We start from the raw sequence: 14,692 nt of genomic DNA, 5'->3' as shown, positions 1-14,692 counted from the left end.
TTTTGTTTCAAGAAATTGGGGTCTGGTCATGGAGGTAAATCACAAAGTGATTACATATATGTACATATGTTATCTCTCTCATCAAGTTTTAAAATGTCAGAGTAATCCTGATAAAATTTAAAATATAAAATGGTCAGTTCTCTATTCTGAGAAAAATATTATATTTGTAACCCTGGAAAAATACTTGCTGCAATATAAATCTCAAATAGGGAAATATTTCCATTGATAAATCTAACCTGTGACTGATATCCAAAAATCATGGGTTTGACCAATAGATCAATGGATCTGTTGCTTTGTGTCTTCCATAGGAACTTGGGATATTGTGCTTAGTGTTAGTTGCTGTGACCATTAGAAATGTGGAAATGTTAGGTAATTAATCTTTCTCTTATATGTTTTAGGTTCCATTGCATCCACTAAGTTAACATTTGACATGGATCAAACCAAGGATTATGGAAAAGATGTAAGTTTTGTTAGCACAAGATTTTTTTTTTCTATCAGATGATATCTTTAAAAAGACTTGTAATATTTTGAACAAGCTGATACTTAAAACACGCTGCATTCTTAAGTTTTACGATCTTTGTTTCTTTCGTCATCAATATTTTTTTTATGTTTTCCATGATGATATTTTTAATCAGTTGATTTACCATCGGTTTTAATGTTTTCACCTGCAGAATTTACAAATGAAGACAAAAATGTTAGAAGCTAGATTTCATGAAGAAAAATTACGACTACAACAGAAACATGACGCTGCAGTTCAGAAGGTGGGTTAAAATACATGTTTTGTCAGTTGGTGTCCAACCAACAGCATCCTCTGGACTTCCTTATCTTAACTCCATATTTATTACTGTCTGGATTAAACCATACATCACAGGATGGATATTGTGAACTTTCCTGTCTTTGCTGTACATGTATGGACATTCTTCTCCAGGGTTCTCTAGGGTTTGAGACCAGTATCTCCAAGGGTAGAGGTCTGATTTACCAAATATTTTTTTCTTACAGATATTAGATAGAAAAAATGCTGAGATTGAAGAATTAAAATCCCACTACAGATCAAAGGCAAAGGAGTTGGAAGAAACTATTTCAAAAATGGAAAAGAAAAGTAAGCTTACTTTAAATATATACATGCTGTGATGTAATTGTTTACTAGCTGTAATAAAAAACATTTATGTAGTTAATAGACAGAAAACTAATATGAATTTTCAAAACATAAAGCAAGTTTTCATGAATACTTATGAAAAATTACATAATGGCAAAATAACATTAGTTTATTTGATGTATATATTTTCAGTCCAAACACTAGTCAAGGACTCCCAGGCTATGAGAGACACCAAGGACAAACACATCATGGAGCTTAAAAAGATGGTGGAGGAGTCAAATATCACACGGAGAAATGAGTTTGAAAAAGAGGTAAGCCCATTTATTTAATTATTCTCTTATCCCCAAAAATGCATATGAAGGGCAGATGAGTTGATGAATATATGATAAATCTGTCGGTGCTAAGACCATGTCTGATTTTCCTAAAAGATATTATTTGTGGAGTTTTAGAGCATTATTGAAACAGAATTGTGTGTTTTTTGTTTCAGTTGAATGACATGGTAGCCAAATTTGAACAGGAGAAGTTTGATATGCAGAAGATTCACACCAAGAATATACAGGAGATTTTGGATGACACAAACGGCCGTCTGCTGAAAATGGAGAAGGAATATAACCAACAGACAAACACAACCGTAAGAACAAAGATATCCCTTATTTTATAAAGGTTTTAGTCTTAAGACTGAAGCACCTTGAACTTACTGACTGTTGTTATATTTAACACTAAAATGATGAACTGTGTTTTGTATAGGGATATTTTGATTAATATTTAGGCTACATATTCCAGACAAAGAGCAATGGTATTGTAATGTTAAGCAAAGCAAGATCACAGGAGTTGTGGTGACGTGTCTATTTCTCAAACTTCATGATTTCTCAGTTTTTACTTAAATGTAATCTTGCTAGTAGAGTATATATGACTTATTAACTGTCAATTAATATTTCAAGGACTAAATTTACATGAACACAACAAAATTATGCAAAATCACAAAAATATCCACTGGCTATACGGTATATCTTTGACTGACACATATCATGCAGTTTTGAACAATGGGTTTAACTTCAATTTCTTACAGTCAGCTGTCATCAAAGAACTAGAGAATCGTCTTCAGGCCTTAATGTCCGAGGCAGACCAGACAGCCAAAGCTAGAAATAATGTTGAGCGGGAGAAAATGGACCTTGATAGTAAATATGACCGATTGACCTCAGACTATAAAGATCTGCGAGATAAGTAAGTCACTTACATAATCCGAAGACCATGTTCCTTTGAGAACCCCCTTTCTTTTGATGTACAAGTTGATATATGTTTGTGGGCAGACAAAAACACTAACAGCAAAAATAAAGAAACATCAAATGGCTAAAAGAAGCATTTCTGATTACCATTAATTCAATTATAACTTTTTACTGAAGATGACTTTATTATTTTTTGTCATAACTGGATCCAATTACTGTATCCCATTTTCTTTATATTTTACCACACTTTGTGTTATTAGTTTGAAAAATTTGTTTCATATATGTTGTATTCATAAATATGATTTTATTTCAAAAGTATGATTTTTAGGTAAATGTCTTTTAGATAAAATTGATATAAGCATTACATATTTGCAGTAAACTGACTATAGTGTATTGTTTAAGATTTGTAAGTGGTTATGTTTGTGTTTCAGATATACAAATCTAGAGAAGGAACACAAGAGAAGTTTAGAAGTCAATGATCAAGAAATGAGGACACTCAAAAACAAGATGGAAGCTAGTTTGGAATTTATGAAGCAAGAACACAATATAGCATCAGCTAAGGTAATCTATTACAATGTGGTATGTCTGGTGTCAATAATCTTCATCATCATCTTCACTGTTGTCTTTATTGTCATCTTCATCTATCCTGAAATCTGAATGTCAATTAATGATAATGTTATGCATCAACAAAGATCAACAAAGTGTTTTAGACAATGAAATATTGTTTTAAAATTTTATTTCTATTGTTTAATAAAGTTTCTTGTTTTACCAAAAGTTTCATTCAATATGATTCTGTTTTTCACATCTAATATATATTTCATGATTCATGTTTGACGTTTTCATCACAATCTCTCCAACAAGTACATATACTGATCCCCTGGATATTAGTTATGTAAGTTTATTGTATAGTGCTGATGTTCAACTTTGTTGATATTTAGGCTGCTGACAACATATCTGAGTTAGATAATCATGTGGACCAGCTGAAGCGGGCTTTGAAGGATGCTGAAGAACAGAGACAGAGACAAATGAGGGTAGGAGTTATCTGATATGATACATATAGGTCATAAGTCATTCATGTCAGGAAATCTGAATTTAAATTAGTGAATACCTTGGTAACGTTTCTATAGTTCTGTTATTATTCTTATAGGTCATAAGTCATTCGTGTCAGGAAATCTGAATTTAAATTAGTGAATACCTTGGTAATGTTTCTATAGTTCTGTTAGTTTCTTATTATTCTTATTGGTCATAAAACTTTCGTAGATATTTTAATGAGTCTGGTAACGTTTCTATAGTTCTGTTATTATTATTCTATCAGGAAAATCTGAAATTAGATGATGAAATCTGAAATTAGAATTTAGATAAGTGGATACCTTGGTAAAGTTTCTATCGTTCTAATATTATAGTTCTAGATCATAAATCATTTGTGTCAGGAAATCTGAATTTAGATTAGTGAATACCTTGGTAACGTTTCTATCGTTCTAATATTATAGTTCTATATCATAAATCATTTGTGTCAGGAAATCTGAATTTAAATTAGTGAATACCTTGGTAACAATTCTATAGTTCTGATATGATACTTATAGGTCGTAAATCAGAGAAGATTCAATGACCAAAAGGTGGATTATCTAAAATAGATTGTTTTGATATTTTGTTGATTAGGAAATGGAACAAGTACAACAACAAGACAAGATACACATGGAGAATCTCCACGATAAACAGGTAAGTTCTCCTGTCGTCAGTCTGTCAGTGGGGTGTGGCTAGTAGAGCTTTAATATAGTGTAATTCAGTGGTATAGGATAATGATTAAATGAAAAAAGAATATGTTTATAAAATCTATAAAGACATTCTTTTTAAAAGTGTCTTGTTCATAAAGCACAAAAATTCTAAGCCCTGTTTTACCATCCTTCATTAAAAGATTTCCTGTTATAAAACATCAAAGTACCACAGGATATAAGTATAATAGTTCCTCTTCTAAAATCATGGAATGCCATTTATCACAGATATTTTTTAGGATTTTTCCCCCAAAATATAGATACTTAATCTTTTGGTTTGATGTTACAAGAGGAATTGTCAAAAAAATAAATAAGGGATATGTTTTAAGTTTAAGATGATTTCCTTAAATTAAGATAAGATGTAGACCTGCAGGTGTAGGGTATTATAAGGGTAATAGTAGGCTCTCCATTACACTTTTAGTGGAGTATATTCCCTCTACTGCGCACCCAAGTGAGGAGCTTCTCCAAAGAGATTCTTGTCATCCATACAAATAAGGTTACCTCCCCTTGTCTGCCTTTTTGCTTGTAGTGTGGATTGCTAAAATTTTACATTTTACTTTTAACAGCATTTGGTACTGCATAATAGTTATTTTCCATTTTGAATTGTGTTTTCCCCCAATGTAGCCAAATTAATACTAAATTCTTTCAGCTTAGAATAGACTTTATACAGATACATTCAAACTTTATACAAATACATTCAGACTTTATACAAATACATTCAAACTTCATACAAATACATTCAGCCATCATCATCTTTCCCTCTTAAAACGATCATCATTGTTTTGAGGCTTTGAGATCCAGTAATAATAATAATAAAAAATATTGGTTAATGTGTCTTACAGCTAAACATATTGACCTACTATCATGTTATATCTTAATATTTTTCATATTGTATTCAATTAGCTCTCTCTTTGTCTGAAGCTTTGTATTTATTAAGATAAAACTTAATTTATTTTCATATTCTACATGTTTCCTCTGTAATATTACATTTTAACCATTTTTCTCTGCCTATGCTTCATTTAGCTTTTTGTTCTTTGTTCTACTTTCATTTGTTAAACTTAATCCTTTTAAATCATTTGTATATATATATATATATATATTGTTGATAAAATATGATTTAATTATAAAAAAGAACTAGTCTATGTGCATGATTCTGAAAAGCCTTTGGAAAAAAAATCATTATAGAATCCTACTTTTATATTTTCAGACGAGAGCCATGAAGTTAGAAACAGAACAAATGGAACAGGACTTCCAGAAAAAGATCAAGAAACTGGATCAGACGATAAGGTAAGCTCTACTGATTCATCATCCAGTCACATACTTACTTGCTTGGGTCAATCCTGAACTTAAAAAGCTTGAGTGATTTTGATAAAAGTACATAGCATTGGGCTTCTTCAGGTCTATCTTACTCAGGGATCTAGAAACTCCATTACTTAAATAATTGATATTTCACACAAATAACAAAAGACCATATTTCAGACTAGCTCCAGTTTCTATTGTTTATGGCTTGAAATAAAAGTGTTTAAGGGTTTCTGATGATAAGGTGCAAATGCCTTCAGCATGTTGTCAACTTAATATAAAATTTTGATCATATACATTGAGAATTATAGATACATGTATTTGTGAAATTTAGATAATCATTGGAAATCATATCTGATTAATATGACTGTACCTTTAACTCATTTGTACACTAGAGAGAAAGACGATGAGATTAAGAAACTCAATGACAAAAATACACAGCAATCACAACAGGCAGAGAAAGCTCTGGAAGAGTTCAAAGGTCAAGTGGAGAAAAACCAAGATCGCATGTACAATGAAATGAAACAGCAGGTAAGTGTGGCTGTTATAACAGGGCAAGATTAAAAAAAAAAAAGGTTGGGGAATATTTTGAAATCAGTATGCATTATACCAAGGTTTTATTTTGTGAATTTAATACAAAGATTGAAGTTTTTGGTAGGGTTTTCAGAGTAAAACAAAGGTTTGTTAATCTTTATTACCATGTGTCCACATATAGACATGGTACTGGATGGATTTTGATGAGTTTGTCATATGTGGCAACCTCTCAATTTTGTTAATGGTCACCTATTGTGTATTGTTAGTTTGTGTGCAATTTAAAATTATGACTGCACCAATGAAATCTTATCTTAAGGTTTCACATCAGATAAAGCTATCCATAATTGTTAATTTCTCATTAGTAAATACAAAGGGTTTAGGCGGTACGGTGGGAAATTACTTGTAAGAGGGAGAAATAGCTTTTTACGAGGGGGGTTGGAGAATTGCTACTTTACACAATTTTAGGAATGTTCGGTTTTGTTTTGGGATTTTTCCGAAAATGGAATGTTCCTAAAATTGTGTAAAATAGTGGTTTTTTTCCCCCTAGTAAAAAGTACAAACGATTTCCTACACCCGGTGGTTGACTGAGCACTGGATAAGAAGAGCTTTAATGTGAAGTGTCTTAATACCATACTTATTTCATGTCAACAGATGGAAAGAGTGGAGACAGATTTAAATAAATCCAAACAAGCGAGGGAGAGACAAGCACGCGAGTTCAACAAACAGCTGGAGGATGAACGAGCCCAGCATGAACGACAGGTCAGTGAAACTCTTACAGTCTATGTTGTTTGTTTTCATTAATGATCAACAGTTTTACCTAAAATTCAGATGTGTTGCCCCACGCTTTGCAGAGGTTTAATACAGAATGTGTGTTTGTTGTTTTTAGATGGTGGAACTGAAGTTGACACTGGAACATGACAAGGCACAGATGTTACAAGATTTCCACAAACAAAAGGAAATGGTCCTGTCACAACACGAGAAAGATTTCCAAGATCTCAAGGAAAACCACCAGTCAGAACTCTATGACCTTGACACAAGGATGCGAGAACGCACAGATCGTGATGCCAAAGTCAGTTGAGTTTGTTAGGATTACATGATTATTCATATTAATTTATCAAATAATTTCTTGTATAAATTTTGACTGGATCTATAAACATTTGGATCAGAGTTGTTTTAATTAGCTGGGTTATGAAAGAAAACTTCTAAATTCCTATAATAGTTTCACTGACAAATGCTTGTTTATTGACAAGTATGTTCATAGCTATAAGTTTATACCGGTTTTGACTGTAATAAAGGAATCTAATTTGAATATAAATTTTGATTTAACAGAAAATTTCGAGTGTTGAACGACAAAACCAGGAACTGAGAGAAGAAATTGTTCAGGCAAACCAGCTTCGTAAACAACAATTAGTGGAGCTAGGTCTGTTGAGAGAGGAGGAGAAACAGAAAATGCAGAGAGAACAGGAGTCAGAGGTACTTTGACCTATCATACTGTTAAGATATCACTGATGTGATATTTTAGTATGGTATAACGGTGAATTTCTGTAGATAAAGATTTTTTCATGACAACTTATTTTTGCATCAATTAATTTTGCATTTTCATGCCAACATCTTTGTCACTGCAATTTATTTTTGCAAGTTAGAGTCGAATGGTTTCACTGTGCCTTTGATTGAAACAGTTTAGTAGTGATAGAACTTCACCATTGCTATTTACTGTGAAATTTAATTGCATTAGAAAAAAGCGGAAGTCTTGACATAAATGATCAGTAAACATTTATCTGATATGGTTTCTCATTTTGACTGTATCTTTGTTGTAGTTGGCAAGATTGCGATCCGAGATGGAACAACAGAGATTGGATCTACAGAAAACTCACAGCACAGAGATGGAGAAAATGCTAGAAAAGGTCAGTTTGTTTCTCATTTAAAGTGAATAGTCGGGCAAAGAAAACCACTCTGAATGCGTTCATTGGCATTGTTCATTCCAAAAGTCCTTACATATCAAAACGATGGTAAAATTTTCCTTTAATATGTTGTCCAGTTTTGACCAATAAAATTATGGAAAAGCCCAGTTCTAAACACTTTGCCCAACTCTTTGAAAGTGGGGCTGGATGGAAAGTCAAAACGGACTTAGTCAGCTGGGAGGACGTTTTAGGATTCCTATATTATAAATTTAATTTTGTCGCATGCAGAGCGATTTTGATGGCAAATTTTATTTTTCTATTTCATAAGAAATTTTACTGGATATCTTGACACTATTTTAACAGATTTCAGCCTTCCTTTGCCCAACTATTCACTTAAACCCTAAATCTCCTCATTTTAATTCAAAACTTATTTTATAAAAAAACAATTTTCTCATGGGCTTTTAAAAATTGCTGCTCTTTTTCGATAGCCTGTAGTCACATGTGTGACCATTTGGTTTTAAGGATAATCAGATATTTTGTCACATTTTGTCAGATTTGATATTTGTTATCAAAACAAAAGTAAAACTAAAAGAACAAGGCTTGATTTTAATCTAAACTATTCAATGGTTGACAGCTAAAACTTTTGTTGAAGTAACTCATTTTGTTCTCTCAGACAAACGGAAGATTAAAAGATATTGAAAAAGAGTATATGCAGAGAGGTCAGAAGGCAACAGAGGTAAGGAGACTGAAAGGGGTAGTAAGAAGGTTTGAATTGGACTTTTATCTTCATCAACTTTTGTTCATTGTGTGTATTCTGTCTGATTCCGGAGTCCAAAGAAGAGCTGAAAGTTTTTCTTACTGTTCATGTATAGAATTTCCAGAGTCTCCTTGATTTTGAATTTGATCCAAAAACAAAATTGTTGAAAGCGTAGTACTGCTATTGTTATATGATTGTCCTCTTAGATATTGATAATAAGTTTAATATGTGAATGTTCCCTTCATTATCAGTTTCTTTCTACACCTAGGGAAATATCAGTCTTTATTAATAGACCAATCTTATGTTGGTGTTTAGATCCTTTTTATATTCCTTATTACTATTACATAAAAGCTCGGTTGCAGCTTTTCATAGTTATTGGAAAAAATACAAGTCTGAAATCAAATCAATGAAATCTATGAATAGACTATTTTTCCTTAGAAAAAGAAAAATCTGATTTAAGGTCACCTTTCATTAAACCATAATTGACAGTCTTCCATGAAATATTACCTTCACATGTACTGGTTAATTTGTAGACAATAGCAGAACTACAGGCCACCTGCAACCATCTGAGGGAGGAAATAAAAAGGTATTTGAAACATTATAGATTTCTAAAAAATGTATGAAAATATATATAACAGAACAAAGTGTTTTCAGCATTATTGGAATCTACTTTGAATGGAACAATATCATTATTACCATGATAGATCAATCGTTTTATTGTTGCAAGAGAAGTTAAATAAACCATTTTCTCATAGGATACAAGATGGAAGTGAGAAAAAGATCCACGATACCAATGCTAAATACCAGGAGGAGACCAAGTATATCAAGAGGCAGTACAGTAGTAATGTGGAGGTAAGGGCAGATAACTATGGGCACTGTTTAAAAAGGGGCAGATAACTGTGGACACTGTTTAAAAAGGGGCAGATAACTGTGAACACTATCTATAAAGGGGCAGATAACTGTGGACACTGTTTATAAAGGGGCAGATAACTATGGACACTGTTTATAAAGGGGTAGATAATTGTTGGACACTGTTTATAAAGGGGCAGATAACTGTGAAAAGTGTTTATAAGGGGGAAGATAACTGTGGACACTTTTTATAAAGGCGCACCTGATATCAAGATGCTGATAACTGTGGAATTTGATATAAAGATCCACAACAACAACACTAAACACCAGATGTAGACTATGTATATCAAAAGAGAGATGTAATAGAAATAATGTCGAGGTAAAGGCAGATAACTGTGATCTGTTATCGATGACTTCCATTGTTTAAATGAGGACAGTCTGTACTGAAAGGAAGGGAGATCATTGTGGTCTGGCAAATAAGACTGGTCAATGTTAGTATAAGCAGTTTTCCTTTTTACTGAGCAAAAGTATTTTAAATTTCCAGAAAATCCTCCTTTAATTGGATAAAATCTTAAATCTTTAGTTTATAAAGATCTTTTAATCAAAGTTGATGCTTAAAATGTTTTGGAAGAAACTAAATCTGTCGTTTTGAGACATAAACTTTACTACTGGTATCATGTACTGTTTGTTTGAATCCTTCAGAAAAAATGCCTTTTTTTGTAACTATCATGTTATTACCCTATTGTTAATATTTTCTCTGTTCCAAATAGAAACATATTCAAATCTTATCTAGGACAACACCAAATTCTTTATAGATAGGTTATCATGAAACATACAGGTTCTATATCAGCAGGGGATGTTGTCATGCTTTTTTGTTGTATTATATAAACCTTGGGTTTAACTTACTGGTGAAGGTTTTAATAAAAACTGTAACATTGTTCTAACTCATTATTTATGTTTATTTAATGTCTAACTGACATTTTGAACTTACTTTCACCATGGTACCGGTGGGTAAGCTTGTGCTGGACTGGGAATCATTAACTCTAAGGCTTAATTAAACCAACACATTTGAAAAGGGTAACTGAGCAGAGATTTATCTTTAACTCAGAAAATGAACTTATTTGCCCTTAAATGAATATCCCGGGTCTTTGAATGACTTTTAATTACTCTGTGCAGGGTAATTAATATAAAGCTTTATAACTTTTAAATTGTAGTGAAGGTTTAGGGCACCTAAACTTATCTGTGTATATTTAGACGTCTCTGGCTCTCAACATTAGTGAACTTGTTATTTCTTCATTTGTAGTGAACTTGTAGTTTGAACTATTGATCTTCAAGATTTCACAAGTCAGAAACAAAAAGATACATGTTTTGTCTCTCTAAAAATATGCTTGCAAGTTTCTAAATGCAGCTTTTCATCTGTGCTTCAGGAAATGATATCCTCTATTTTTAAATTTTTAAATTGTGTCTGATATCAGAAGTACCATATAAATGTTGTTGGGTTTTTTTTTGGCATCAAAGATAATGTAATTTTGACCAATCTTTATATGAAATTCAAATTAGGAACCTTAGATTAGGTCAAAATAGCATTTTCCTAACATAGTACTTTCATTAGACTCTTTACTGAGTAGAGTATTTCTGAAAAGCCTTTGGTAGTATTACATTTATTGACCACCCTTGGTCAGTAATTGATAGATGACTAGAATTAGACAGTAGCAGATGTTAGTTTGTAAGTTTATGTTACAGAACCTACAGACAGAGTTGGAATCTCAGGAGGCCTGGGCTAAAGCCTGGAGCTGGGTAAACATTCGCGTGAATTAACACTCTAGTAGCTTTGTCAGAGTAGTTGGGCCTGTCCTATAGGTCTGTTAATGGCATCTTTATTGAGCAGCACTGCCTAACAGATGTCTGATAGTGAGTTAGCTATAAATGAGAGATATTTATGAAGATTGTCTGACATAATTCTGTACAGATAATCAAATATCAATGAACTTTCTGATATGGCAAAATAGATATTGTGATCTTGTGTAAAGAGCTAGGTTGTACATATATCTGATATCTGGAAATTCTTTCATATGTTTCTAGAATTTATGGAGTGCTTTGCCATAAAGATATCTTATTCAGCACACTGATAGATGTTATATTTTGGATATCTGATGTAGACTGCTTGTAAGAACCAATAGAGATATCTGATAATAGATGACACTCACAAAAAATTAAATGTTACATGTAAACCTGAAGATAGAGACAATGTCTCAGGTCCAGAAATCTAATATTTCTGTGTTTATAGTGTGGTGTTGTTTCTGCATGGATTTTATCCTGGAGTGGCTTCGTGTGGGAAAATCTGATTTTGTAGATATATACAATTGTACATGATAATGACTGTTAAAAATCTAATTTTTCTAAGATTGAAATTAGACTTTATATATTCATTGTTACACAGTCATAGAAACTCTTATCATAATCTCATCACAGATAATGACCAAATTCACCTGATCAATGGGAAAACAACTGGTTGTCCAGGTTCTATTAGCTGTTGTGAACTGACTTGTCACTAGGAATCATAACAGTTGCCTCTGGATGCAATCTTTTTAAGTCACCTGAGCCAAAGTATCAAGTCACCTGAGCCAAAGTATCAAGTGCCTATTCTAATCGCCTTTTGTCCATCATCATCAATCATGCCTTGTGTATCCGTAAATATTTTTGACGTCTTCTCTGAAACTGTTAAAACAAAATTCATTGAAATCCAATTGTGAACTAAATTGTTCATTATATGGTCTGAAGTTGTGGATGATATTTTATTGATTTCATAACAACAGCAATTTTTTATCCCCCGCCCAACGAAATTGGAGGGGGATATACAAATGGGTTCCGTCCGTCCGTCTGTCCGTCCATCCGTCCGTCCGTCCATACGAATGGTTTCCGGAGCATAACTCTAAAACCAGTAGAGATATTTCCACGAAACTTCATACACACATTGGTCTTATGGTCTAGTAGTGCCTTTTGCTATTTTTAGGTTTTCATTTTTGCATTTTTTCCGTAACCATGGAAACATTGCTGAAAATATCATATTTTTGTACCAGGTTCGTTTCCGGATCATAACTCTAAAACCAGCAGAGATATTTCCATGAAACTTCATAGACACATTCTTTTTATGGTCTAGTAGTGCCTTTTACTATTTTTAGGTTTTCATTTTTTGCACTTTTTCCGTAACCATGGAAACATTGCTGAAAATATCATATTTTTGTACCAGGTTCGTTTCCGCAGCATAACTGGAAAACCAGTTGAGATATATGCACGGAACTGCATAGGCACATTAGTCTTATGGTCTAGTAGTGCCTTTTCCTATATTAAAGTTTTCACTTTTTGTACTTTTTTCTGTTACCATGGAAACATTGCTGAAAATGGCAGATTTTTGTGTAAGAATTGATTCCAGAGCACAACTCTAAAACCAGCAGAGATATTTCCATGAAACTTCATAGACACATTGTTCTTATGGTCTAGTAGTGCTTTTTATTATTTTTAGGTTTTCACTTTTTGTGCTTTTTTCTGTAACCATAGAAACATTGCTGAAAATATCATATTTTTGTAGTAGGTTCATTTCCGGAGCATAACTCTAAAACCAGCATAGATATTTCCACGAAACTTCATAGACACATTCTTTTTATGGTCTAGTAGTACCTTTTGCTATTTTTAGGTTTTCATTTTTTGCACTTTTTCCGTTACCATGGAAGCATTGCTGAAAATATCAGGGTAAATGGTAAATGTTATTTTGCAAAACTCCACCCATATTTGTGTATATAGTCTAATATAAATGTCAAGGCTGTGTACCTGATTCAACAATTGCAGCCCCACTCTACTTGAATTATACTCCATCTTTCTTTAGCTCAACTTCCTTTTTCCTGGTTTTTTTTCATACACATAAGTCTCCTCAATCAAACTTACTTCAGCTTTGATATCTCCATTGGCAGGGGATCTGAATGACTATGTCCTTGTTTTTATTATAAGAAAACTAGAAAATTTACCAAAACAAAGTAAAAGATGTATGTGTGATATGATTGTCAAACTAACAAATACTGTTGTGGTGGTGCGTCGGTGAACTAACACATGGTAGTTATTGGGTTGATTTTACTCGGGGTACAGGACACGTGTGTGACAGGTTTGGAATAACACATGTGATGGTAGTTTTTGTCTGTTGAGTGTTTTATAGTAATGTATATGTAGCTGTAGTTCAAAGTTATTATAAACTCCTTAAAAACTCAGGATTTTCCGACATTTTTCTTTTCCTACAGCTCAGTCTTTCTATTCTTTATCTACTTCTACAGATTTCTCATTGGCACACATGCTAATATGACCCTGATTGTTGTTAGAAGTTTGAACTCTGTCCTCCTTGAATACAGATATGAACTCTTCTATTTCTTCAATTAAAACTGTTGATTATGAAATTTCAGAGATGACTGAGTTACATCTAAATGAAAACAAAGCTTTTGTTTCACTTGTCATTTGGATTGAACACCAGTTTTTCTCAAAATTCCCATTTGTTTCATGTCTTCAAATAAATATACATTGTATGTAGTTGATTTTGATATGATGTTGCAGGAAAACTTTACACTTTCTGTATGATTTAAGTAAAGCTGTGTCCGTGGCCTTGTTTTGAAAAATATCAATGGTTACAAAAAGATTTACCTAGTAATGTAAAATCACTGCTTGTTGGAAAAAAAATCCTTTGTTTTAACCTCACAAATATCTAGAAAGCTCCAAAAGGGTGGGTGTTTATTTGAAAAATTAAGATTCTGTGCCTAGTTATGAAGGTGAGTTAAAAACCACAATCATCAGAAATTGTTATTTTTATTATTCCTTTTTTTCCTGTTACAGAGTCTACAGAAGGAGTTGGAAGCTCAGCAGAACCGTGTGCGAACTCTGGAGCGTAGACTTGACCAACAGGAATCTGACTTTGATGAAAAGGTGAATAGTGTTTAGATACCCCTAGGTGTTTATTCTGCTTTGTCTTCAGCAGCATGCTTCAGTGAGGTAGCACTATAAAATGAACATGAACACAAGCCCATGCTGTTTGCCAGAGACACCTGCACTCATTACAGCAATAACTGTTATACCCCTATACAATCATTTCTATATAAACTCTATTGACAAAAATGCCAATAAATGAATTTGTGAAGTTTGTCTTCGTGTCCAACAAATCATCTGTTGCCCTCACCCCCAGTAAACAACTGTATACTGTTAGGGCATTCAATGTAATAACA

The 14,692-nt window shown here is 32.8% G+C and overlaps 1 protein-coding gene across 5 annotated transcripts in view; it reads left to right on the top strand.

The window, feature by feature from the left end:
• Positions 1-14,692, top strand: part of LOC138318665 (centrosomal protein of 112 kDa-like) — a 29,175-nt gene that overhangs the window by 11,134 nt on the left and 3,349 nt on the right. For 2 of the 5 annotated variants that reach the window (XM_069261261.1, XM_069261257.1), the window contains 21 exons: positions 399-460; positions 672-761; positions 1,000-1,099; positions 1,289-1,407; positions 1,584-1,727; positions 2,166-2,320; positions 2,754-2,883; positions 3,261-3,353; positions 3,982-4,041; positions 4,516-4,590; positions 5,302-5,381; positions 5,789-5,924; positions 6,579-6,686; positions 6,814-6,996; positions 7,257-7,400; positions 7,745-7,831; positions 8,502-8,564; positions 9,119-9,171; positions 9,341-9,437; positions 11,178-11,231; positions 14,307-14,396. In XM_069261261.1, coding sequence (XP_069117362.1) covers positions 399-460; positions 672-761; positions 1,000-1,099; positions 1,289-1,407; positions 1,584-1,727; positions 2,166-2,320; positions 2,754-2,883; positions 3,261-3,353; positions 3,982-4,041; positions 4,516-4,590; positions 5,302-5,381; positions 5,789-5,924; positions 6,579-6,686; positions 6,814-6,996; positions 7,257-7,400; positions 7,745-7,831; positions 8,502-8,564; positions 9,119-9,171; positions 9,341-9,437; positions 11,178-11,231; positions 14,307-14,396 — 2,123 coding nt within the window. The remainder of the gene's footprint in view (positions 1-398; positions 461-671; positions 762-999; positions 1,100-1,288; positions 1,408-1,583; positions 1,728-2,165; positions 2,321-2,753; positions 2,884-3,260; positions 3,354-3,981; positions 4,042-4,515; positions 4,591-5,301; positions 5,382-5,788; positions 5,925-6,578; positions 6,687-6,813; positions 6,997-7,256; positions 7,401-7,744; positions 7,832-8,501; positions 8,565-9,118; positions 9,172-9,340; positions 9,438-11,177; positions 11,232-14,306; positions 14,397-14,692) is intronic. The other 3 variants (XM_069261259.1, XM_069261258.1, XM_069261260.1) reach the window with 3 other exon arrangements.

The sequence above is a fragment of the Argopecten irradians genome, chromosome 3 (genome assembly GCF_041381155.1).
Source record: "Argopecten irradians isolate NY chromosome 3, Ai_NY, whole genome shotgun sequence".
NCBI lineage: Eukaryota > Metazoa > Mollusca > Bivalvia > Pectinida > Pectinidae > Argopecten > Argopecten irradians.
Note: the sequence above shows the minus strand (reverse complement) of the source record. Positions and strands in the feature narration are given on the sequence as shown.